Genomic DNA, 27,562 nt, shown 5'->3' with positions numbered 1-27,562 from the left:
TATCTAAATAGGTGCACGTTCTTTTGTTTATGTCTTTTAGCATCTCCGTCAATTAAACTCTTGGTGGATGATCCTATAGTTGTAAATCCTGGAGAGGCCATAACATTAGTATGTGTTACAACAGGAGGAGAGCCTGCACCTTCTCTCACCTGGGTCAGGTCCTTTGGGACTCTGCCTGAAAAGACTGTTTTGAATGGAGGAACTTTGACCATACCTGCCATCACCTCAGATGATGCTGGTATTTACAGCTGCATCGCCAATAATAATGTGGGAAACCCTGCAAAAAAGTCCACTAACATCATTGTGAGAGGTAAGTTTGCCTAGAAAATGTTATGACATAGATTTCTGGGTTAGATAGGCTATTAAAAATCAAATAATGTTTGATACAAAACTATTTACTCAAATATTGCATATATATATAAAATACAGAAAAAAATTTGTTGATAAATAATGGTGTCTAAGTGGAACCTAAAAATCCTAAATCTTAATAACAGTGCTTTATATTTGCATTGGATATTTTCATAACATACTCTTAGTGATGCCATTGAATACTTTTTATAATATGTTTTCAGTAAAAAAATGATTAAATGAAAAATGTGGCATAGAGTATAAAACATTGTTTTACAGATTCTATATTAGTTTAGGATTTTAGTAAATTTTTCAATTTAATGCTTAGTATACATTTATTAAACCTCTGTTATCACTAGGTCTTTAAAATGTGAGGCAATATAGAGATCTATAAAATATTGCTCTGTACTTAAGGATTATACTGTCAGATAGTAGAAATAAAATATATCAATAGTCATATGATATGATATTTGACATGTATAAACAAAAGGTGTAGAAATTTTTTAAAAAAAGAAATTATAGCCACTGAGGCTGAAGTTATTAGAAAATATCTAATGCGGCCGGGCGCGGTGGCTCACGCCTGTAATCCTAGCACTCTGGGAGGCCGAGGCGGGTGGATCGCTCGAGGTCAGGAGTTCGAGACCAGCCTGAGCAAGAGTGAGACCCCGTCTCTACTAAAAATAGAAAGAAATTATATGGACAACTAAAATATATATATACAAAAAATTAGCCGGGCATGGTGGTGCATGCCTGTAGTCCCAGCTACTTGGGAGGCTGAGGCAGGAGGATCGCTTGAGCCCAGGAGTTTGAGGTTGCTGTGAGCTAGGCTGAAGCCACGGCACTCACTGTAGCCCGGGCAACAGAGTGAGACTCTGTCTCAAAAAAAAAAATAAATAAAAAAGGAAAATATCTAATGACATTTGCACTAGGTCTTATAGGTTGAGTAGAGTTTTGACAAAGTGAAATTGGGGGAAGACATAGAAAAGTCAGAGATAGAATAGGTGATGGTTATTTGATGAATTGAAGTAAAATGTGGGTCACTAAGTCAGTGGCAGCAATGCCATTCAAATGTGGCTGCTTCCCGCTGGTATGCTGGTGCTACACATAGGGATATTTGCCTCCATTTTGGGGGATGTAAAGGAGATGAAAGGAGGATGTGCAAGGTGACCATATGCTTCTTCTCGTCTCACTTCACCTGGCATGGTTCTGGGTTGGGAGTGAAGGGTGGACACAAATGGCTCTGAAGTCAAAATAGACATATGTCCAAGAGGACTCTTTGCACACAGATAAAATGTACTCCTGATGGCAGGTTATGCTGGAAGCAAAACATAACTGAATATATCCAGATAAATATTTGTGATTTTGTGAATATAGATTGTGGTGGATTTAGTGACCACAGTTATCTGTTATTATCCAAATTATGAGAAATATGTTATTTGACAAAAATATACTCTATTCAAAATATTGCAAATATTACAATACACTTTAAATCAAGGCACTATGAATAGTGTACTATCTACCACAAAATTATGGCCATACAATTACAATGTTTAGTAATTGTAAGATGTATCATTCTTTTATGATCACTACAGAGTAAAACATAATGCCAATTAAATTACTAAAGTGTTTTCTTGTGAGATAGAATGTTTTTGAAAAGGCTTTTTAAAATTTGTTTATACTTAGGTTTTCTTTTAAGCCATATGTCACCCATTAGCACACATAAAAAGGAAATTTAAAGCAAAATAAATTGATTGAATTATTCTTAAAAATTCACACTCAGAACCCAACTTCTCAATCAGTTTTCATCCCAGCATCTTTGAAGACCATGGTTTGCTACACAATATTGTCTTTATATCACTAAGAACATTTATAGTTCAGAATTATAGACAAATATTTTCTTTGAAACTTTCTTCCAAGTCAGGTCATTACTGCTCTTCCTAGCTAATAGCAACTGTGACAGGCTATTGAATGTGAGATGCATTCCGATCTCAGAAATGTTAAAATGTCAAAATAAAGAGAGATTTTAGAATCAATGTAATGTGTTCTTTATTTCAATTGTTTAACAAACTTCAATTGTTTAACAAACTTCTATCCCTGTTTTCAAAGGAGTATACAGTTCAGTAAGGAAGATAGAAATACAAAAGAATAATACATGAAAATAAATTTAAAAGACAGGATTCACAATGGAAGTATTCAACCTTCCTATTTTAAATACCTGTATTGATGACATGGGACTCTTTTTAAGCCTTGTCTCAGTGAGCAACCAGATTCTGTTCTCTCTCTTTATCTAAATTTAAAAAGAAGAAGAAACAAAAACTTTAGTCACCAATGTTTGTTTTATTTCTTTTGTTTCCTTTCTAAAATACTGGCTTTCCCAAGTAGCCATGGAATAATCTACCAAATCTTCCCGTAATGATTGTGAGTTTAGTTAAAGCACTGCAACACCTGTCCTTAGGTGTAATGTAGAATCTTCTATAACATTATTTTATCAAGAACGGTAACTCACTTGAGAAAAATGATGCATTGAATCTAGTTTTCACAACAGGATCATTTGCAACTACTGAATTAATGTACAACTGGAAAATTGTTCAGCATAAAATGTCTGTGTTGCTCAGGCAACCTCTGTAAATGATTAACTCAGTAAACAACAAATGATTTGCTCCTGCCTGCCCTACCTAACAGTGTATGTGTCCTTACAAAAGAAAGTTTCCGTTTGACATGAGTGACCTGAAATAAAGCCCTAAAAAATTATTTTTCTGATCTATGATTTCTTTTTATGCCTTTAATTTGTCTGAAATGTACATTTGCATAATCACATTATATTGCCAGTGGGACTTCTCAGCAGTGGCATTCACATAACTCATAAAATCAAGTTTGTATATAATCTTACTGGGGAGAGAAATACCCGTGGTTAAAGGGTCCTAAATTAAACTGTGGGGGGAAAAAAAACCCTACTACAATAATGTGAGTCATCTGATTTCTGTCCATGGAAGCCAAGAAATTCAGTTTAAGTAAATTAGTTTTCTTTTTATTATATCAAAGAAAAAATTTTCAAGTCTTCTGAATGTATAGATCTCTGCAGTGTCTTAGATTAACTTTATCATGGACACAGTAAAAATAGAACTCTAGATTTATTTTCTCCTATTCTTTTCTGTAATTAAATCAGGATCCATAGACCAGGTTTCTGAGCAAGCATAAAGGTATTTTGTGCATAGAATTACCGTTCCAGTTTGAAAATGTTCACACACAGAATAAGAGTGTAGGGTGCAGATAGAATAAAACTCAAGAAACATTTCAGAGCTCCTGATTTGCTTTTTTAAAAATAGAAAACACTTTCAAGTAAATAATATAGATGGCACTATGTAGATAACAAGCTTAGAACTGAATATGAATCTCATATAGTTCACTACTTTGATGGAATATTTATAAATATAGTAGCCGTGCCTTTTCTTATGATCCTTTAAGAAACTGCAGTTACTGAGCCACATTTCTCCTACATTAGGAGAGAAGCAGTTTCCTAATACAACTGAAAAGAATATCATGTTGATTTCCTAGTTACATGTTGAGTGACCTGAGTTCCGGGATTTCCAAACTCCTGTTAGATGATAGGTCATTTCCATTTAAAGTTCTTTGTTGTTGTGATTCACTGTATTTATAAATGCCCACATTTCTCTTTTGTCATGAATTAAACCACTGTGTTGAACAAGCATGCCTCATAACTCGATCAAGACATTATTGTATTTTAGTGTCCTGTGGCCTCTTTGAATGTGCTATTACACATTCAAATCATAAACACACATTTAGTTCAGTGTTTTGGATGCATGATCTAAAATAGTAATAAAACCCTAAACCTGATTTAATGCAAAATGTTTCATCCTCCCTAGCTTGGGTCCACTTAGAGCTGGTGACCTGCATGGGGGAGGGGAAATGGGTGTGCTTGGCTTCTTCTTTGTTGTCTGTCAATTCTCTCCCCTCCTCACCACCTCCACACTCCCAGCCTGATAGCCAGGTTCTGACCACCCTGGCTTGGGGTGGGCTTTGGAGGTTTTCCTCTCTATATAAAGCTTTCTTGTTTCGTATGTGGCATATTAATGGAATCTTACAAAGTTCCTCTACTGGAAGATATGTACATCCAGGAGGATCAAGGAGAAGTCTCCAGTGATGGGAGTCTCCCAAGAGTCAATTAATGTGCCATACTTCCTAAGCATCTTGTGCTGACCCCATCCCCTTTCTGCTGAGGTTCTCTCTCTCCCTCATGCAGCCACTAAACAGAGCCCAAAATAAGTTCACATTCCTTCCCTATGAGACTGTCATCTGTCTGGTAGAAATGCTTACAAATAAACTCTGCGAGAACACACAAGTTTCAATGTACCAAAGCTGATGGGTCCCCTGGAAAGCGCCTCAATAGGAATGAGATGAAATAGACAAGTTCTGTTGTCACTTTGGGTTTGGGAGAAGTTGCATCTCATATTTTTCTCCAGAGATATCCTTTTTTTTTTTTTTTTTAACAGTTTAGAATAACTTTATTTCTAAAATTATCATACAGTAAAGCTAACTTCTTTGGTATACAGTTCTATGATTTGTTTTTTATTTCAGAATATTATGGGGGTACAAACGCTTTGGTTTCATAAATTGCCTTTGCACCACCAGACTCAGAGCTACAAGTGTGCCCATGCCCCAGACAGCACCACACCCTTTCGTATGAATTTACCCATCCCCTCCTCCCACTCCCACTTGCCTGACACCCTATGAATGTTACTTCCCATATGTGCACATTAGTGTTAATCAGTTAGTACCAATTTAATGGTGAGTACATGGGGTGTTTGTTTTTCCATTCTTGTGATACTTCATTTAGAAGAATGGGCTCCAGCTCCATCCAGGATAATATAAGAGATAGTTCACATTTTATGGCTGAGTAGTACTCCATGGTATACATATACCACATTTTATTAATCCACTCATATATTGATGAGCACTTGGGTTGTTTCCACATATTTGCAATTGTGAATGGTGCTGCTATAAACATTCAAGCGCAGATGTCTTAGACAAAAACACACACTGGGGAAAAGAATCCCTATTCAATAAGTGGTACTGGGGAAATTTAGATAGCCACATGTAGAAGACTGAAACAAGATCCGTACCTATTACATCTCACAAAAATCAACTCATGATGGATAACAGACTTAAACCTAAGGCATGAAACCATAAGAATTCTAGAAGAAAATATTGGAAAAACTCTTATAGACGTTGCCCTAGGCAAAGAATTTTGAAGACCCCAAAAGCAATCACAGCAACAACAAAAATAAATAAATGGAACCTAATCAAATTAAAAAGTATCTGCACAGCCGAAGAAACTATCAACATACAGAATGGGAGAAAATATTTGCATGCTATATATCCTGTAAAGGACTAATAACAGGAATCTATGTAGAACTCAGGAAAATCAGCAAGAAAAAAATCAAACAATTCCATTAAAAAGTGGGCAAAAGACATGAACAGAAACTTTTCAAAAGAAGATAGACTAATGGCCAAGAAACATGAAAAAATGCTCAACATCTCTCTCATGAGGGAAATGCAAATCAAAACCACAATGAGATATCTCTTCACTCCAGTGAGAATGGCTTTTGTCAAAAAGTCCCAAAACAACAAATGTTGGTGTGGATGCGGGGAGATAGGAACACTCATACCCTGCTAGTGGGCCTGCAAACTAGTGCAACCTCTATGGAGATACCTCAAAGAACTAAAAGTAGAACTGCTATTTGATCTAGGAATCCCACTACTGGGTATTTAACCAAAGGAAAAAAAGACATTCCAAAGATATCCTTTTAATTGAATTTAATCTCAGACTCTTCTTTTACTCTCAATTGTCTGTAAAGTCTAAGAATCATATAATGAGATTTCTTCCATGTCATTTGAAAATTCTGCATAAGAAGGAGATCTGTTTCACACTTAATATGGAATTCTGTGGATTCTATTTTCAGGCAAAAGTAAGTCAGGAAAAGTTTATTCTATCATCTAATTTTACACAAATATAGGATTAGGGGAATTTTCAAAACTTGTAGCTGGAATTCTTGAATGTGATTCATCAGCAAGTCCTCCTGACTCCATCTTCAAAATGTACTTTGAATCTGACCATATCTTTTTACGTTCACTGTAACCATCCATGTTCAAACCATGAATGTATCTCCCCTGGATGATTAAAACAGTCTTTTCATTGTTATTCTTTCTTCTCCAGCCCCTCTTTTAGATATTCATCCATTGTAATAGATAAGGTAGACTAGGCTGAATTATTAATAATAAATAGACCCAGACATGTAATTACTCAAAACAAAAGAACCTTAGATTTTGTTTATAAATGAGTACAGAGTGTTTATTAGTTGATAATTCTGTGGTAGTGTTGTGTATGAGATTAGTGTGCCTGTGTGTATAGGGGAGGAGAGGGTTCTGCTCCATGCAGACATTCAGGTATCTAGGCTGATAGTGTCTCTGCCATCTTTAGTCTGTGGCTAATAAAGTTGCTCTGAGTGTTGCCTGCATCCCTGTCAGCTGGAAGTGGGAAGGAGCTTGAATGACCACCTATGGGAGACTTTTATGGGAGGATACACATTAGTTCTGATCACATTCTGTTGGCTAGAACTCAGACACACAGCACATCCAATGACTTGAAGGCTGGAAAATATATTCTTACTATGCACTAAGGAATAAGAAGACATGAAATTTTGTCACCAACTAGCCATCTCTGCCACATTCATGCAAGACCCAGAGTGACTAAAATCACCTTTCTCCTGATCAAATTCATCCTATGACTTCCATCTCACCCAGAATGGAATTCAAATTCCTTATCAGCATTTCAGATGCCTCTCATTTTTAGTTACTCCACTTTAGACATATTTTCCTTCTTATTCTTCACAACTCAGGGCTTGTAGATTTACTGTTCCTTCTGCCTGAAATATTAATTTTTGAATACTACCTTCTGGTAAATACCTTCTCTGACACCCTATCTTGAATAGCCCATTTCTAATTCCTATATCATGATTTATTATTTCTTCTTATCAAATAACTACCTGGAATTACTTTATACATATACCCTTATTTATTGTCTCCCTCTCTCATGGGACCATAGGGGCAAAAACTTGTGTGTTTGTTGTCTTATTCAGTAATGTATCCCTGGAGCCTAGACTATTACCTAGCATATAGTAGATGCTCAATAAACATATGTTGTTTGACTGAATCTCTTCTATACATTAATTGGCTTATATTAGACATTTTTGTGAATATCTTCCTTCAATAGCCTAAGTATGTATTAAATGATGTTCAGCAAAATTGGGAAATTCAATATGTATATTAAGTAATAGTAAATCATTCATGTGATGTGATTAGCTCCTTTGAAGGGCTGCATTGTTCTTATTATTCATTGCTGTGTAACAAGATACCTCAAAACAGTAGCTTATAACAATAACAATCCTTCATTTTGCTCACAAATCTGGGGGTTAAGCAGCTCAGCTAAAAAAATCAGGGTTTGTCATATAATTGCAGTCTGAAGGTGGCTAGAATCCCCTTCAATGCTTTCTTATTCAAATATCTGATGCCTGGACTAAGAAGCTCAAGCAGCTGAGCTCCTCAGGTCATTCTCTCTCTGTCTCTTCCCTCGCCCTCTGTCTATCTTTCTGTCACTCTCTTGCTCTCTCTCTCTATCTCCCCCTCTGTCATTCTCTCTCACTCTTGTCCCTTTACACAATTTGTCCACATGGCAGCTTCAAAATAGCCAGACTTCTATAAAACTCCCAGATCGAGTTTCCCAAGAGCTGCATGGGCTCTTGCTACCAAGCCTCCGAAGACAGGCAGTATCATTACTGCATCTGTTCTTCAAGACAGTGACAAAGTCTGGCCCAGTTACAGGAGGAGTCAAATATCTCCACCCTGTGATGTGTGGAATCATTTGCAGCCTGTTGTAAAGCCACCGCAGTATGCAGTGTGCTCCGTAAACCATTATCTTCGCATCATGCTCCCATGCTTTGATGCTCATTTTTGCCTTTACTTTTTCCCCTTTTCGAACTCACGGCCCCTGCATAGTAGCACTGTAGACATAGTTTCGCTTTTAATTTTAGGATTATTTCAGCATATTTTTTGTTGGCTATGATCTCAGAGTCCTAATATGAAGAAGTAGAAAAATATGTCAATATTGAAATAGAGTTAACCTTTATGGAAGGAGTCAATATGTATTCAGTGGGACATGAATTTACACTGTCCCAACTGCACAGGAATATGCTGTAACCAGCAGAAACATTGTAACACTCTGTTCTAAAAAGTGATGATACCTAACTCCAGTTTATCCACATGAAAAAACTGTAGTTTTTAAAAATATGAATTTTAATATTAAACGAATTTGTTCTGAACTCATTTGACTGAAATAGATCAAATATTAGCACTGCTTACATTTCAAAATGATCGTCTTTATTTAAACTTATTACAAAAAGTCTTATAATTCTAAAATTCTGTGATTAAAAATTTTGAACCTTTGAGTGTACCAGTTCTGCTAAGATAGTGGCAATAGCGAACATTGAGCAATTACTGTGTACCAGACCACCACACACACTATATGCGTTAACTTTTTAATCATCTCAACACACTTATGAAGTAGAAAAATTATTATTCCTCCTTTAAAGAAAAGTAAAATGGAAGAGAGAGCAGTTAAGGAACTTCCCAAAAGCAAGCTTTACTTAACCAAAGCTGAGACTCAGACTACACAATGTGGTTCCAGGGTCACTATCTTAACAAAGATGTCTTTCAACATTTAGCTAGATTTTTAAAAATATTTAATTTTCTCCCAAATACTTCAACTGATAAAAATCCTTTTCTATTTCTTCTGTCTTTGCATTGCCAGTGACTTACTAGGGATTCTTTTTGGGTTTTGAATATGTTCTCTTTATACTTGTGAAAAAAAAATCCCCCAAAATACAGAGTTCTCAGATATTTTTCCTAATTAACACTGTCTCCTTCCAAATATATAACCTCCTTTAATTGGAAGAAATTTTATTTTTGTTAACCAGGATTTTTCCTCCACTAATGGTGGATGTACTTTTATTTAATTAGAAGTTCTAAACAACATATTGTTTATTGTTTATGATTTTCTAAATAATATTATATTTTGAAGGACTTGGCATGACACTTGCATTAGCTCTCTTACAAATTATTGTTAAAATTTTTAAAGCATTTCTAGTTACTGGAAAAGATCAATGGAATCACTAAAGATAAGTGTACAAAATATCTGCACAATTAAAACATTCAAGATGAGCAAGGAAAAAACAAGTAATATATAGTTATAAATGTATGTTTATTGTTTTTATTAAAAGGTGTATATCTCCAATCTATTAATCAGAAAGTCAATCCAAGTTCATTGGCAATCTCCCAGAAAGAATTGGTCAAATTTAACCCATGATGCATTTCTGAATAGAATTTATTTCTGCATTTTAATTGCATGGTCAGTGCAGTCCTTCCTAAGCATTTAGAGTCATCAAAATCTAATTTTCTGTCATCAATAGCTTTGTTCCATAATCTTTTATTATTAAAAACTATAGTGATAATAGCTAAAATTGTAGAAGACCAATCCTTTAACATTCCCCAAAAGCCGAACTGTCTGCTGTGTACAGATGTCCCAATTATTTATGCAGATTAAGTACTTTATTTCTTTCTCGGTTTAATATTCCATAGTAATTACGCCTCCCCAAAACACCAGAGAGAATTTTATTATATTGTTTTGTAGCTCTAAAATGGTTTCATTATTGTCTTTTAAAAAATTAACTAGGACTGTATAAACCCAAAAATTATCAAATTCAGTAGTTCTCTTCTGAATTTAGATAGCTCCCTTTCCTTTTATAAATAAAATATGTTGAACTTGCCCTTGTTCTTTGAAATAATATATGAAGAATTATCTAAAATACAATTTCAAGTAAAAAGTTTTGTCTAGATATTTCATAATATAACTACTTTTACATAATGATATACAGACAGCTTAGGTATACATGTTTATTTTTATTAAAGCTTAAATTGTCCTGCTTAGTAGATGGTAGTCTCTTGTATTATATTTATTCTAGCCAAAAGAAGATATGCCAACTGATGGTAGTGTTCTAAAAGTCAATACCATTTGATATTTGAAAAAGAAGAATTTTATTAAAGTAATGCTATTTTTAAAATTCTTTAATCAGGTCCTTTGAGACACTGTAGTTTTTTTGGATACCCTACAGTTATAAAACAGTGCTAAAACAATGGACACTAATATGAAAATTAAAAATTTAACATTTTATCCTGTTGTATAGCAAGTATTTATTTCCCAGACCCACCAGCTCTTCACACTTAGTTTGTATGGGTTAAATGGTCTGTAGGAAAGAAGGTATAGGGCAGGATTTCTGTGATCTCCTTCTAGTTTTGCCTTAAATTAGCTCTCACATCATGGATAGACAAACAAGCCTCTGCTTGTTTTTCTCTATAACTAAGAAATTGCAGTATATAAACTCTAAGATACATTGGCTCTAGCCATCTATGATATTTTAATAACAAAATGTGCCTTGATTCTTGATAATTTTTATGTATTTCTTGACTTAATCACTCTTCATTTTTGTTTACGAATTTACCTGAACAAATGCAAGGTGACTCATAGCTCTACAGATTTACACATATGAACATAAAATTATTAAAGAACAGTGAATTTTAAAATGAAGTTTTATTCTAAAAAATTATGTATGTTACTTACTTCAGAATATTAATCCAGTAAAATAAATCTAAGTGATGCTGTTAATAGATATTTAAAATATTTCTACTCCATGCTAGATCTGTATCAGTTGTTACAAGGGACAGAGGAAGAATGAGTACAGAGTTCCTGAGCTCACAGAGTTCATAGTTTCATTAACTAAAAAAAATTTAGTTTTTTGCAATTTTGAATTGCACAAAATTTTATATATAATTTTTAATTGAATTAGCAACCTGCCAAATTCTCCGTTCACTGTGTTTGTCTCTATTTCCCTTTGAATTTTTGTCCAAATTCTTCCAACATCAGTGCTCATTCCAAATGCTTCAGGAAATTTCTAAATAGAGTCAATCAAATCTAATTCTTAACTCTTGTAGACTTCATAGGATAATTTCTTAATTTTAGCTTTCAAAGAATCTTTTTTTCTTCTTTTTTCCTTACTGGCTCAACAAATATACTTATCTAAAAATTGTGTAAGTATGGAAAGCATCAATCCAGTAATTCAAATCCACTTTAACCAAAATTTATCTGTTAAGACTACCCAAGAGTTAGTGACTGATGAGAAAAAACTTATCCATTGAAAGTCCATATTCACAATAGTATTCTTTTGTTAAAACAGATCAAAGTGTACATTTAAGATATGAACATTTCACTGTATGTAAATTATACTTCAAAACTCAAAAAAAGGTAATTTAAAAAAAGTTAGGATATACTGTTTTCAGCTATCTTGAAGTTTATGTAAAATCAGTGTTGCTTTCTCTTTGTTTTAAAGAACTCTCAAGAGACACCATCTGGGCTTAGATTGTTTTGTATAAAGATTTTCAATTATAGATTTAATTTCTATAATAAATATAGGACTATTAAAATGTCTATTTATTTTTCTAATTTAGTTTTGCTTTTCTAGGAATCTGAATATGACATTAAGTTGTCAAATTTATTGATATAAAGTTGCTATAATTCCTTTAATTATCTTTGTAATATTTTGGGGGTCGAGGGTGTGCCAGTAAACCAGCTCTCTGAAAGAAAAAAAGAAACTTGATTTATAGTATTTGCCAATTTTCATGGTGTATATAATTAGAACATGGCCCATATCGAAATTTTGTAGGTGGGAAGAAATACATATAATCTGCTGGGTATGAGGTGGTTCCAACATACCACTACTGTAATCTATAATGAAGCCATGATATTGGTCATTGATGTCTTCTTTATTTGGTTTTACTTTATTAGTTTTGTGAGGTAATTCAATTTCCTTAGTTTTTTTAAATAACCAACTTTTGATTCTTGGTTTTCTTAATTTTTCTCTTGTTTTCATGTATGTTTTCTATTGTAATAATTTTTACATTTAATTATTTCCTTTTTTCTATATTGTTAGATTTAAAGTACTAATCTCTTCCAATTTCTTAAAGCATTGATTTGATTATTGATATTAAACTTTTCTATATTTCCCAATGTAGGCTTTTAAGCCTATATTCTTCTAGACATACTATTAACTGTATCCCAAAAGTTTGATGTATAATATTTTTATTATCATTCAGTTTGAAATACTTTCTAATTTCCACTGTGATTTTTTTTTCTTTGACCCAAAGGCTACTTAGAATTATATTGTTTAAGTTCTAAACACCTGAGATTTTCTAATTATATGTTTGTTATTGAGTCTAACTTAATTTCATTTTGATTAGTTTATATTCTAAATGTCTTAGTTAGCCCAGGTTCCTATAACAAAAATACTATAGATTGGGTGGCTTACAAACAACGGAAATTTATTTCCCGCAGTCCTGGTTCCTGGGAATGCGAGATCAGGGTATCAGCATGGTCAGATTCTGCTGAAGACCCTCTTCTGGGTTGCATACTGCAGACTTCTCGTATCCTCACATGATGAAGAGCAGAGAGGGAAAGCAAGCTCTCTCTGTGACTCTTATGTGGGCAATAATCCTATTCAAAGGTCTCCACCCTTATGATCTCATCTAATCCTAATTCCCTCCCTAAGGCCCTACCTACTAATACCAACACATTAAGGTTGGGGTAGGGAGCAGGATTTCAACACATGTATTTTAGAGAGACACAAACATTCAGGCCATAACATTGAATCACTTTTATTTTTCCTTTATGACCCAGCATGTAGCCTTTATTTTTCTTCTTTTTTTTTCTTGTTATAGAATAATTTATAACAAAAATAACTGGCTGTAGACCTTCTGCTCTCCAAAACAATGGCAGGTTCTTGAAATGTGGTAGTTTAGAAAATTTACTTGAGTTTTTCACCTTTTCTATTGTATTCACTTAGTGTTGTACATTTCCCTCTTAGCACTTATTTAGCTGTGTCCCACAAATTTTGATATTTTCATTTTCATTCAGTTCAATGTGTGTGTATTTTTAAAAATTTACCTTGGGACTTTTTACTTTGATCCATAGATTGTTTAGAAGGATGTTGTTTGGTTTCTAAGAGTTTGGATATGTTCCTGTAATCTTTCTGTGGTTGGAGAACTCACTCTGTATTATTTTCATTCTTTTAAATATGTTGGTTTGTTTTATAAGCAGGACATGGTCTATCTTGATATGTTCCATAGATACTTGAGAAGAATATGTATTCTGCTGTTGTAAGGTAGAATGCTCTATAAATGTCCATTTGAGATTGTTCATTGAGGAGTTCTTCAATATTCTTATTGATTTACTATCTTGTTCTATCTATTTTAAGAGAGGTTGTCAAAGACTCCAACTATAATTGTGAATTTGTCTATTTCTCCTTTCACTTCTATCAGTTTTTTATTCACATATTTTCTGCCATTTTTGGGATGGGGTGGGAATACACAGATTTAGAACAGTTATGACTTTTGATGACTGGACCCTTTGTCCCTCCTTTCTGAATCTGGAAATTTTCTTTGCTGCTGGTTTACTTTTGATTCATGTTTGCATGATATATATTTTTTATCCTTTTAATTTTAACCCACCTATATCATTATATCTGAATTGAGTTTCTTATAGGTAATATACAGTTGAGTCATATTTTTAATCTACTTTGCCAATCTATGTTTCAATTGGTGTATTTAGACCATTTATGTTGAATTTAATTATTGAAATATTAATATCGGAGCTTAAGTCTGCCACTGATATTTTGTTTCCTATTTGTTCTCTGTTTTTTGTTTCTATTTTCTTTGTCCTGCCTTCCTGTGGTTTACTTGAACGTGAAGAGCTTCTGCTTCCTGGAATATGGCACAGATAACACTTGTCCCTATTTCTCCCACTAAATATAATCATTTATTAAGGTTTACTTTTTAATTTATTTTTTTTTTTTTTTTTTTTTTTTTTTTTTTTTTTTTTTTTTTTTTTTGTTGAGACAGAGTCTCACTTTGTTGCCCAGGCTAGAGTGAGTGCCGTGGCGTCAGCTTAGCTCACAGCAACCTCAGACTCCTCGGCTTAAGCGATCCTACTGCCTCAGCCTCCCGAGTAGCTGGGACTACAGGCATGCGCCACTATGCCCGGCTAATTTTTTCTATATAGATTTTTAGTTGTCCATATAATGTCTTTCCATTTTTAGTAGAGACGGGGTCTCGCTCAGGCTGGTCTCGAACTCCTGACCTTGAGCAATCCACCCGCCTCGGCCTCCCAGAGTGCTAGGATTACAGGCGTGAGCCACCGCGCCCGGCCAACTTTTTAATTTATTTATAGTATTTTTGAATGTATATCTTTGTATAGCTTTTCTTTCTTGGCAGCTTTTCTAAAAGTCTCTCTTTATCTAATAGTTTTACTAGCATGTGCTCGGATGTGCTTTTCTTCGTGTTTATCATGCTTGGATTTTCCTGAGCCTCTGGAATCTGTAGATTAAAGTCATGTGAGTTTTAGAAAATCATTGCCCAGTAATTCTGCAGATATTTCCTTCTTCTCATTTCTTTTCTCCTCTCCTTCATTTATCCCATTTACACTTATGTTAGACCTTTCACTGAGTTTTATATTTTTTATGTTAATTCTTAAATTTTCCTTCTTCTCCTTTGTTTGTGCTTCTGTCTGTATTTTTCTTATTGTCCCATCTTATAGTTCACCAATAATGTATTGTGTCACTTGTAATCTGCTATTAAGCATCTTTATTTATTGTTTGCATTGTAAAATTTATATTTTATTTAGTTTTATAAGTTCCAATTATCTGACAAATTTTTCCATCTTTTTATTTAGTTTTTTCCAGATTTTTATCTTATTTTCTTAAGCATTTCTATTATAGCTATTTTAGTACTTTCATCTAAGAATTCCTATGTCTTTGTCACTTGTGATCTGTTGTTATTCCTCTGTTTTTCTTTGTCCTGTCTCTTGACAAGTCTTATTTTTTATTGAATACCATTTGTTCTGTATGAAAATTTATATCATCTTTCTTCAGAAATAATTCTTTCTATTCTTTTTTTGTATTTTACTTTATTTTATCTTATGCTAGGCAGATAGAGTGAGTGTAGTTTTATTGCTCCAATCCAATCAGGGGCTGAGCAGATGCAAGGGTGGGTTGGTAATGTTCTGTTTGTGACCTATTTCCCCTACTCCTACAGTATAGCTCCTCAGAGCTTCTAACTGGGTACTCTGGGCTATTCGATGGAGATTTTGCTGTATTTTCAGCTTCAGCTACATACCTGTAATAGGCAAATGACTTGAAAGAAAGGTAGTTATAAAATGTGAGGCTCACTTTTTTTGTTTTTTTCCTTTTGTTGGATTTTCATTCCTCAGTTTCAGATTGCCTGAACTGATAGCTGATACTTTCAAAAAAGATTTTTAATAAATTTTACTGGCTTTTACATTTTTTTCTCCATGGGAGTGTTGGTCAGCCCCAAGTGACCCCAGTGAAGTCAGAAACAGAAACTCAATTCAATATACTTTGAACGATAATATACTTCAGTAATGCAGACTAACTTTGGATTTGGATATTTGAAGAATAATGATGATAGACACAGAAAACCCAAATTTCATAAGCAAGTAAAATAGAAAATAGCTGAGAAGCTTAGGTTGGTTCATTTTTCCACCATCAATTTGATATTTCTGTAATAGCTCCCGTACTTAAAGAAAGCTTTTGCTACCTCTTAATTTTTGAGGAACAAAAAATATAATGAAATATGAAAAGACTCATAATCTGATGTGTTCGCATGGTAAAGGTGCTAGCAGTAGCATAATTTCACAAGATAATGATCAACAGCACAGAAACAATAATTGGCAAATGGCTCAATCAGCAAATAATGGAAAATTTAAATTGAGCAATAAATTCACAGTTCTTTCTTCCCTAATTGAATATGTCTTAATTGCAGGCACTGTGCACTGAAAATAATATGTTAATGGATATCTATTTTTCCAGTGATGATTTAGGACCCATTTCTACTTACCAGTTAATATATGGCATAGTGTTATGTGTAATTCAATCATTTAATTTAAGGAGCATGTCATTTCCTAAAATAAACTCGCAATGCTATTGTAGTTTTGGGGGCTTGTTTTTTAATTTCTAAAAGCCTGTTGTGTCCAAATTCTCTGCCTGACTTTCGTGACCTTGGTGAAAAATCGCATTATATTATTTAATAGAATTATTTTTGTGAAATGATATTTAACATATTTTACTGGAAATTATTTGATTTTTATAAGTTTAATCCTTAGAGACATCTTTTCATTAAGTTCTGTACTTCTGTTTCATCATCTTTAGGCTAAAGGCAATATGGTATAAATAAACTGGCAATGAACTTTTGGAAAATGTCCACATTTAAGGGACACAATAATATTTAGAAGTTAAGAAAAAGTTGTTTGTGAGGCAAAATGAGAACCAGAAACTAATACTGTTCCAAAGACTTTTTAAAAAAAAAAAAGAAAAAGCAGATTTCAAGAATGAAGGGTATGATCAAGAGTGTAAAATGTCAGAAAGAGTTAAGGTAGGTGAGGACTGAAACTTGGTAATTGTGCCACTAGTGTACTATAACATAGAGAAGTGAATAAAACATCAGATTTTAGCAGATTGTGGGAGTAACTGCTATTTGAGAAATGAGGACTGTGAAGATGGACTATTTGAAGAAGTTGGCTCTGAATAAAACAAAAAATAGAAATATTGGAAGATTATTTTTAATATGACAGAGGCTTGAACACTTGCAAGTGCTTGAGTTAGGTAGTCAGTGGCAACGGGGAGATTGAATATCAAAGAGAGAAAATGGGCAGAGGGAATACTGGAGCAAGATCAACCCGAGCCCAGGTACAATATTTGTGGAACAAAGAAAGGATCATTCTGAGTCAGAATGGAAAAGGGTAGAAAAAGTTGGAGATGTAAATAAGCTTTGACTTGGTCTGAAATGCACTTTGGACATTTATATTTTCTTTTTCTCATTGAAGAAGGAGGCCATAGCTTTGGCTGAGACTGTGAGGGATAAGGTCAGGTATAGATTTGAGAATGATAACAGCAGAAAGAAGGGATAATGTCATGAAAAAGGGAGAACACATAAAGCATTGCTGAGCAACAGTTTGTGACATATTCAATAGCCATGGTCTTAATTAATATATATTAATAACAAATACAAAATAACTCAAAAACTAACCTTTGATTATCATTATATAATGACCATGCTTGTGGATTCTACCTGTTTTTATTGAATAATTGAATTTAACTGGAGTATGGTATTTATTACAATCTAATGCAATACATGACTGGTGATTGCCTACTCAGAATAAAGCAATGTTTCTACCTTTTAACTAATGTTTTTGCATCCTCATTATTAAAAAAAAAAAAAACAGAGCAAATTGCAATAGTAGATATTCAGTAAAGGTTAGGGAAAAAATAAATAATAATATTAAAAATATATATCTCAAAATTTCTTTTATAAAAAAATTTTTAAACTGATAGTCAAAAATTATGTTTTCTCATTGAAGTAAAAACCTTCCAAAGCCTCCGTGGAGAAAAATTAACTTGACCTGGTGTTCTCATATAAACTGGTGGCTGTATAAATTGAATAGACATCCCTTGAACCAGAAATCATTGATTTAAACATGAGTGCAATATAAATTAAGTTATTTTTACAACTTTTAGTCTGAAGCATATCTAGCTTTATTTTATTTATTTTATTTTTTTTTTTTTGCATTTTTTTTTCTTTTATTTCATCTTATTATGGGGGATACAGAATTTCAGGTTACATATGTTGCCCATGTACCTCCTGTCCCCCCAAGTCAAAGCTCCAGGCGTGTCCGTTCCCCAGACAGTGTGCGTTACACCCATCATGTAGGTATATATCCATCCCCTCCCCACCCCCCTCCCCGAGTCAGCACCTTCAAGCGTGACCATTTCCCAAACGGTGCGCAATGCACTCATTATGTAGGCACACACCCATCCCCTCCCCCCACCCCCCCACCTCAGTCTGATATCCGATTGGTATCGTTCCCAGATTTGTATTTAGGTGATGATCAGGGAAACCAGTTTTCTGGTGAGTACATGTGATGCTTGTGTTTTCATTCTTGGGATACTTCAGTTAATATAATGGGTTCTAACTCTCTCCAGGAGAACCATAGAGATGTCGTATCTTCATTATTTCTTATAGCTGAGTAATATTCCATGGTATACATATACCACGGTTTACTAAGCCAATCATGTATTGATGGGTATTTGGGTTGTTTCCACATCTTTGCAATTGTGAATTGTGGTGCTATAAACATCCGGGTACATGTGTCTTTGTTAAAGAATGACCTTTTTTCCTTTGGGTATATGCCCAATAATGGGATTGCTGGATCAAATGGTAGGTCTACTTGAATCTGTTTAAGATATCTCCATAATGCTTTCCACAGGGGTTGCACTAGTTTGCAGTCCCACCAGCAGTGTATGAGTGTTCCTGTCTCTCCACATCCATGCCAACATATGTTGTTTTGGGATTTTTTGATAAAGGCCGTTCTCACTGGGGTTAAGTGATATCTCATTGTGGTTTTGATTTGCATTTCCCTGATGATTAGGGATGTTGAGCATTTTTTCATATGTTTGTTAGCCATTCTTATATCTTCTTTTGAGAAGTTTCTATTCATGTCATTTGCCCACTTTTTGATGGGGTTGTTTGATTTTTTTCTTGCTGATTTTCCTAAGTTCTAAACAGATTCTTATCAGTTCTTTATCTGATGTGTAGTATGCAAAAATTTTTTCCCATTCTGTAGGTGGTCTGTTTATTCTCGTGACTGTTTCTTTGGCTGTACAGAAGCTTTTTAATTTAATCATGTCCCATTCATTTATTTTTGTTGCTGCTGTGATTGCCTTAGGGGTCTTCTTCATAAATTCTTTACCTAGGCCAATGTCTGTAAGAGTCTTTACTACATTTTCTTCTAGAATTCTAATCGTTTCACACCTAAGGTTTCAGTCTGTTATCCACCGTGATTTGATTTTTGTGAGAGGTGAAAGCTGTGGGTCCTGTTTCAGTCTTCTACATGTGGATCTACAGATTCAATGAAATCCCTATTAAACTACCAACATCATTCTTCACAGACATAGAGAAAATAATTATACACTTTGTATGGAATCAGAGAAGACCCTGTATAGCAAAAGCAATTTTAAGCAATAAAAACAAAATGGGAAGTATTAATTTGCCAGACTTCAAACTATACTACAAGGCTGTGGTTCTTAAAACAGCCTGGTACTGGCACAAGTGCAGGGACACAGACCACTGGAACACAACAGAAAATCCAAATATAAAACCATCCTTATATAGACACCTAATTTTTGACAAAGCAGGAAAGAACATACTCTGGGGACAAGAATCCCTATTCAATAAATAGTGCTGGGAAAATCGACTAGCTTTATTTTAAAAACATTTTTTCTTCCCTATCTGCAATGACTAAATCTCTCTAATGCCTTAATTATGTAATTAATGCTCAGTATCTGTTTAATTGAATTAGACAGAGTGTTAACTTTCACCTTCAGTCCCTTCATTCTTTTTTATTGAATTCCAGGTGGACTGTGAATAGAAATTAGGAGGAAAACAACAGCTGACCTACATAACACAGTACATTCAACAACATTCATCTTTTGTCAACACAGCCTTAAACTACTTATTATCAACATTATTGCTGACATTTGAATTCAATAACTGTTTTCCTATGGTAAAACTACGTGCAAAGGGATATATAATTTGACTGTTCTTATCACTAAAATTTCTTACCAAATTTAAAATAATGCTATCAGAAATTATATGTATTTTTCATATTTGATTTACCTGCATTCCAATATTATTTTGTGTCAGGTTCTACTCAAGTAATGGTAAGAATGAGGAAATATTTAATAAAAACATAATTCTATACTGATCTACTCTGATATGTAAAAGTTCAAAGTAATGAAATTTCATCAATGCTTCAGTTCTTTTCAAGTTAGCAAACAGAAACATTAGGATCAAGGGCATAATTAAATGTATGGTTTTGTTTTTTGGAGGAGTTAGTAGTCGTGCATCTTTCAATCTGTTAATGAGACATTGTCCACATAATTTTTCAATCATGTATTATCCTAATTTATGCCTTCTTCAAATGACTAAAAAATGTCACCCAACAACCTGCAAATTATAGAGGGTATTCTTTCATTAAGGAAAATTTATGTCAAGTAAAGATTAAGTAACTGTTAAAGTTCCTTTCTTCCTTGTTTCGCTCCTCCCTTCTTTCCTTCCTTCTTACTTATATGTGTAATCTAAAAAAGTTGAACTCATTAATAGAAAGCAGAATGTTGGTTACTAGGGCCTGGGTATAGGGGTGGAAAGTGTTGGGGAGATATTGGTCAAAGGATACAAAATTTCAATTAGGAGTAATAAGTTCAGAGAAGTCTCTACATGCATGCCAAATGCTGATGAAATATTGGTAGCTCACTAGAGAAATATGTCCTCAATGATTTTGAGGTATTATCAAACCTGAGTGGGAAGGATCATTAGTATAATTTTATGATGATGGTTATAGGTACATGAAAAGGTAGGAATGGAAATATTACACATTTGCCATGCTAAGTAGTCAGCATTTTTTTTTAAAGTTTACTTTTGAAAGATTATTTTACTTTCTTAGGGGAAAATGTGATTAAAATTATCTAAGGTTTTATCTTATTAATTTTCCCCAAAATTTGAAAAGGAATAAACAGGTATGTAAGCTGTGGGTTGTGCTGTCCTAACATCTAAATTGGATTTACATTTCAAAAATTGAATATGGATGTTTTCTTTAATATGTTGCCATTCTAAGGAGTTTGTGTTAATCAGTGCTCTGAGGGATTTAGGGGAAGCTTCAGTTTAGTGATATTTTAGCTCCATGGTTTTTATGGGAGGCTGTCTCAACTTGACGGACTGTTGAAGCATATGGTTGTGTGCTTAATTGTCTTTTCAGATTAGTTGCTCTGTAGTTACTTGTCAGGGAGTATAAACACAGTTATTGCATTCAATATCTTTCAAAGCCTTAATTTAGAATATCAAATATGTGGAGGAGAGCATGTAAAATATGTTTACAGTTATTCTTCTGTGTCAGTAGTTCTCATCCTGAGGCATGAATCAGAATCTTTGGTGCATCCTAAAAATCCATATTTTATATTATGTTCATAGATAAAATAGGAAGTAAAAAAATATGTCTTAAAAATAGTGATTATTGGGTAACACACACACACACACGTATACCTACACACACATACACAACCATGCTGAAATATATCCTACCTTGATAAAACGTGATAAAACATGGCATTGCTCTTCCAGAAGCCCTATTTATACATCTTCATTGGGTCTGATTGAGCTCTCACAGAGTTATATGTAGCCACATACTTGTGGGAAAATTATGGATACTAATGAAAAACATTATATATGGGATATATTAGATGACTGCACATTTTAGATTTTTGTTGTTTTTTAAAAAAAAATTCTGGAAAATTACAGAGTATTAAAAGTTTATTTCTTTGCTGTAAGTGTTTTTCAGAATGATAGTTCATTTGTTTTAACCAAAGAAAAATATTCTACAAGGAGATTCCTTATGATTTTGAGAGATAGTTCACAAAAGGCATGTAGTTATTTATCAGGTACCATTACTAATTGGCACCCACTTGTGTAAGGAAGATTAATTTATTTGCTTGACAAATACTTTATGGAGTAAAAGTCAGTTCCCCTGCCTAATTTTGTTAATTATGTTTTTGAATTTTATGTCTGTATTTAATGTTTTCTGTCATTGATAATTTTCAAAGGGTCATAAAAGTTCAGCTTAGGTTAATATAAGGAGAATAGCTATTGGGGGAGAATAATCTAGTGACAAACTTCATTGGTATCACTGGAGGTACAGACTTTGTATCTGTGGATATAAATAACAACAATAAACCAGTTGGGTTTTTTTATTAATTCATTGAACAACTTCTTAAAAAATATTTTTAATATCAAGAATAGTATAAGGAACTCCCATGTATAGTCTTTACTCAGCTTCAATATTACTTCATAGTTTTTTTATATTTGCTTTATCATTTTTCTTATAAACATGTATATTAATTTTTATGACCTCTTTGAGAGTATGTTGGAAATATAGTGCCCCTTTACACAACATACTTCAGTGAGCATTTCCTGTATAACAACAGTACAATTATTAAACTGTGGAAATTATACCTTGGCACAATACCATTTCATCTATAGCTCATTATTCAGATTTTGTCATTTGCCTGATAAATGACAAAACTGACTAAATTTGTTCATGTTAATGATCAGGTGATAATCAATCTGATGACTATTTGGAAACAGCTTCAAATATGTCTCCTATGAGTGAAAAGCTTTATGTTATTGTTTAACCTATTTGGTCTTCCATGTCACTGACCTAAAAGCTGTGACAGCTCACCATGTGGAAGAGAGTGTGCTCAGGTAGACACCCAGATGAAGTACTTCTGTTTTCAGGAAGCTTGGGAGTCCAGAGAGTACAAAATATCATGAAAAATAACTATGTGGAAGAGGATTTTCTGAAAGAAAGAGAACAGCCGTGATTCTTCAATTTAATTGGGTGAATTGGGGAAAGTATTATGAAGAGACGACATTGCAGCTGGGCTTTGGTGGCCGGGTCAGACTGGCACAGACAGCAGGGAAAAGATACCATACCAGGTGAATCCAAAAGCAAGGGCAAATTCTGGGAAACTGCAAACAGTAAAGGAAAGCCGGGAAAGCTTGATTCTATGGAAGAGAGAGAGAAGTAAAAAAATGCAGACATGCCCTAAAGTGGTGATATGAGAAGTTTAATTGAGGCACATTGGCTCTGAAGTGGTGCATCACATAAAAACCTAGCAGGCAATTGGAAATAAGCAGCTATAACTCAGAGAGTTGGTACCAGAGGGTTTTACTAAAGTGGCATCTGTGCTGAGACAGAAACTTTGGATGTAAAAGCAAGTTGTAAAGCGATAGTATAGACAGAGAGGAGACAAGAGGAGCCAAGGTTCAGGACAAAGGAAATGGAAATAAATTTGGTTGGGGAGCTATTATAAAAAGGTCAGGATAGGTTGCACATAGCAAATGCAGCAGGAGGCTGCACTGAGCCCGTAGAACATTTCTTCACTGGCAATGAAGGGAAATTATGGTGGGAATCAGAGCTATTGAAAGAGGTTGAAAGTGAGTGGTTTCTATAGCGATATTTTGACAGTGAGAGAGAAAGGGAGAGTAAATAAGAAGTAACTTCAGAAAATGAAGTTGAGAGAAGGCTTTCTGTATCATTTAGCTGTTGTTGCTTTGTTTTATTTTAATCAATGAGGAGCTTCTGATCATGTTTATAGACAAATGGGAAAGACCTCTTTGTGAGGAAGAATTTAAGAGAAAAAGAAAGGAGAAAATTGTGTGTGTGTGCGTGTGTGTGTGTGTGAGAGAGAGAGAGAGAGATGTTCCATGAAAAGCTGGAACTGAGTTCAAGGGCACAATTTAAGAGGTCAACCCTGGAAGGAAAATCAACCCTGCATGCTCAGAGACAGGAAGGAAATGGAAGTGAATGTTTGAAATTATGGAGAAATACATGTGGCAGGAACATGAGAAGATTTGCTAGAGTTAGTGAAAGCTGAAAGAAAACCAATTGTTAGTAAAATAAGAATTCCCATTGCAGGCCCATGATGCTACCACTCTCTTCCTTTTATCCCTGAAACCTCAGGCACCAAATGCATGAAGCTTCTCCAATCCCTCCTCAATTACTAGTTGTCCTATAATACAAAGTACTCTCAATACTTGTCTTTATGAAGTATTGGTTTCTAAGCTTTTTTCCACCACTAAGGTCTTCATCTTAGCACCACTGGCAGCAAGAATAGTGATAGACATATTTTCTGTGCTCAGGAAACATTGAATAGAAAACAGCTGACATACACTGTTTATTATGTGTTGGAATTTGTATACTCAGAATTTCATGGATTAATTTTATGTTTTATTATCACTGCCATTTAACAGATTTGGGAATAAGGCTCTGTAGAGTTAACTGCACAATGTCACACAGCTTATGTAATGAAATCGTATTAGAATCCAGGCAGTCTGACCTCAGCAGACCTGCTCTTCACTGTCATCTGTACTGCCCTTCCCTAGAAACCACTGGCATTCAGGAAAAAGTTGATAGGCTATTAATCTCTTGACCTCAAATTATGAACATATTAGTGTTTTAGATATTTTCTAATGAGCATTGGTTACATTCTTTATACTGTGAGATTTAGAATTTCTTAGGTAAGGAAGAGTGACCTTAAGGTACTTAATATTGACCACTCAACCTTTTTACCATTCTTTGAAGAAATCTGGAAACAATAAGTGTTTTTGTGCAATCTTTCTCAGACTTTGGCTATGTGAAAAGGAAGTAGTTACCTGTTAATCTGTGTGAGATCAGTTTAGACTCTTTGGTATTGATACGTACAGGAGCTGTTCTTTAATATTTCAAATGTTGCAATCAGGATAAACAGGCTCTTGAGGACCTTGTAAGGTAAAAAGTTATGCTATAGCACTTTTTACAGTGTGCCTTAATCACTGAATAATCCTTGTGATCGAGCTGAAGCCCTGCCTCTGCTCTTCTGGCCCTGCATCTCTAGAGGATGGCAGGATAACTGTTTTCTGTAACATAAGTTCCCAAAATGCAGAGCACATCAGAATCACTCAGAGGGCTTGCTGAAATGCAGACAGCTGGACCCAAACCCTAAAATTGAAGATTTGGTCTGAGGTGCATCCAAGAACTTGCATTTCTAACAAATTCTCAGGTAGTACCATTGCATCTGGATCAGGGTCCACACTTGGAGAACCAATGCTCTAAACCATAGATATCATAGTTTTAATTTCAAAAAGTAGGAATAATTTTAAAGGATTACTGGCCTTAACTGCTATTCATTCTCTTTAAGAATGAATTCAGATCAGCTGCTCCATGATAAAAGTTATTGTTTCCAGTAAATGTGTCTTGACATTTGATTGGCTTATATCCAACAACTCTCTAAGTAATGCAAATGATTGATTTAACAGAGGGGCATTGGTGAAAATGTTCTTTAGTTTTTTTACAAGCACTCAGTTTTCACATTTTAAAAGTTGTAGTTTCACTAGGTACAGGTATCATATGGAACTCCCCATCCTGTCTCTATCTGCAAGTATCCTTCTATCTCCCTCTCTGGGTCCTAGTCTGGTTTTTCTCTCTTCTAAGAATATATGAATCCTACCTCTTATTTGTTAACTGTTAAGGAATGTATTTCCATATAATCCTCAAAGTATAATTTTTGCAACAATCCCCTCCCCAATAATAATAATCTTCTTAGGTCATTTTCATAGAATATAAACTGGTATTCACTCATGCTTAACACTTATCAAGACACTACTACCTTTGGATTTATTCTTAAATCGAGCCTGAACAACTGTACACCACGACCGTACTCCTTTGATTGCTGTATAACATTTCAGTGATTAGCAACCTACTGCAGCAACAAGGTGCAGATTGACAACTAGTCTTATGAATTTCATTGTTATGATCACGATGAGGATGTGGTTAAAAATGTTGCTTATTGCATATCTCCTTTATGCAGGTTCAGAAGATAAATTCCATTCAGATTTCTGAACCAGAAATAGTAATTTTATGTGTTGTTTATTTGAGGCATTGGAATATTTTTAAGTAACAGTCACTGTGAATTATGAAATTAGTGTTTCCTTTTTTGCCTTTCTTCCTATAAAGAGTAAAGCCAATTTATAGTCCAACTAGCAATTGTATAGGATGGAAAAGCATGTCTGTACTACCATTTTGACCTCATATTATTTCCTTATGTGCTAGAATTTTTTCATTAAAGAGAGGAAAAAAATACACTATAATATGTATTTCTAAAATCTGCTTTAAAGACTCCTAGAAAAAAGGAAAGGTTACATATTTCTCTTTCTAACATTTATAATATATTATAACGTTAAATTTAGTTTTAGAGTCTTTTCACACCTTATTTTAGCAGTCCTACCATCCTTGTCCTATGGTTTATTATAAGACATTGAATATTAAACAGAGGTCACCACATTGAAAAGCATTGCTTTATAAAGGGTTTAAATTGATCTCTTTAACTCTCAAATACTCTTTCTTATACTCACGTGACATTCCATATTTGAGGAACATACTGTAGTGTGTGTGTGCACATGCATGTAAACATGTGTGCATGTGTTGTAACCATAAGCATTTTCTTTGGCATTTGAAATTTTGTAGAAATGAATTTCCAGGACTGACCCTTCTTTTATCTCTTTCAGTAGTACACAAGACTAAATTTAATGGTATAAGTGAAAGATTATACTGGATACTTGTTAAAAATGGTAAGGAATACTGTATTCATGACTATTCCAATTGGAAAAAGAGATTTAACTCAACTCAGATGAAATAAAAATGGGAAGATTCAATAATGTAAAGTAATATGAAGTCCAAAATGTAAATAATATAAAAATGCATAAGAACTAGAAAATACCTTTGGGTTAATTGGTTAATTGCCAAACCCTGAGCCCTCAATGCTAGAGTAGCACCAGCGAAAACCAGCATGTGAAGCGTCCGAATGAGTAAGAGCATGATGAAAGAGTGGAGACAACCGGTGTTCCACCATTTCATCAAGAAATATGCCACAAATATTTTGAAGGATGATTAGGGTTAAGAGAAATGTTTTAAGTTTATTTGTGACCTAAACAAGTTTCTAGTCTGAAGAAATAGCATATGGAAAAGAAAATATTGAAATTTCAAAAGAAGTGAATAACTGAAAGGATGTAGGACATCAAGGTACAGTGAGGAGGTTGACAGATGGAAAGAATCATTTTGGAAAGGAAAAGGCCACAGCTTTTGACACATAAAACAAGAAAAGCAAGAAAGGTAATGAAATATTTTTAGTTTGAGTCTCATTATTTCAACCAGTTTTCACTGCTACATGATCAATTCCATAAATATTAAGGATGTACTATTTTCAAAGGGATTCCAAATGAATTATATTTAGCACAGGTCTTCCTAAGCTGTACTCACCAAATAGCTATTTTTAGTCCCATAACTAATAGAAAAATATAATTAACCCTGGGCACA

The 27,562-nt window shown here is 34.1% G+C and overlaps 1 protein-coding gene across 2 annotated transcripts in view; it reads left to right on the top strand.

Annotated features, from left to right (window-relative positions):
• MDGA2 (MAM domain containing glycosylphosphatidylinositol anchor 2) overlaps positions 1–27,562 on the top strand; it is a 767,088-nt gene that overhangs the window by 529,567 nt on the left and 209,959 nt on the right. For both annotated transcript variants that reach the window (XM_069464601.1, XM_069464600.1), the window contains one exon: positions 41–310. In XM_069464601.1, the coding sequence (XP_069320702.1) occupies positions 41–310 (270 nt within the window). The remainder of the gene's footprint in view (positions 1–40; positions 311–27,562) is intronic.

This window comes from Eulemur rufifrons, chromosome 2, assembly GCF_041146395.1.
Source record: "Eulemur rufifrons isolate Redbay chromosome 2, OSU_ERuf_1, whole genome shotgun sequence".
Classification (NCBI taxonomy): domain Eukaryota; kingdom Metazoa; phylum Chordata; class Mammalia; order Primates; family Lemuridae; genus Eulemur; species Eulemur rufifrons.
Note: the sequence above shows the minus strand (reverse complement) of the source record. Positions and strands in the feature narration are given on the sequence as shown.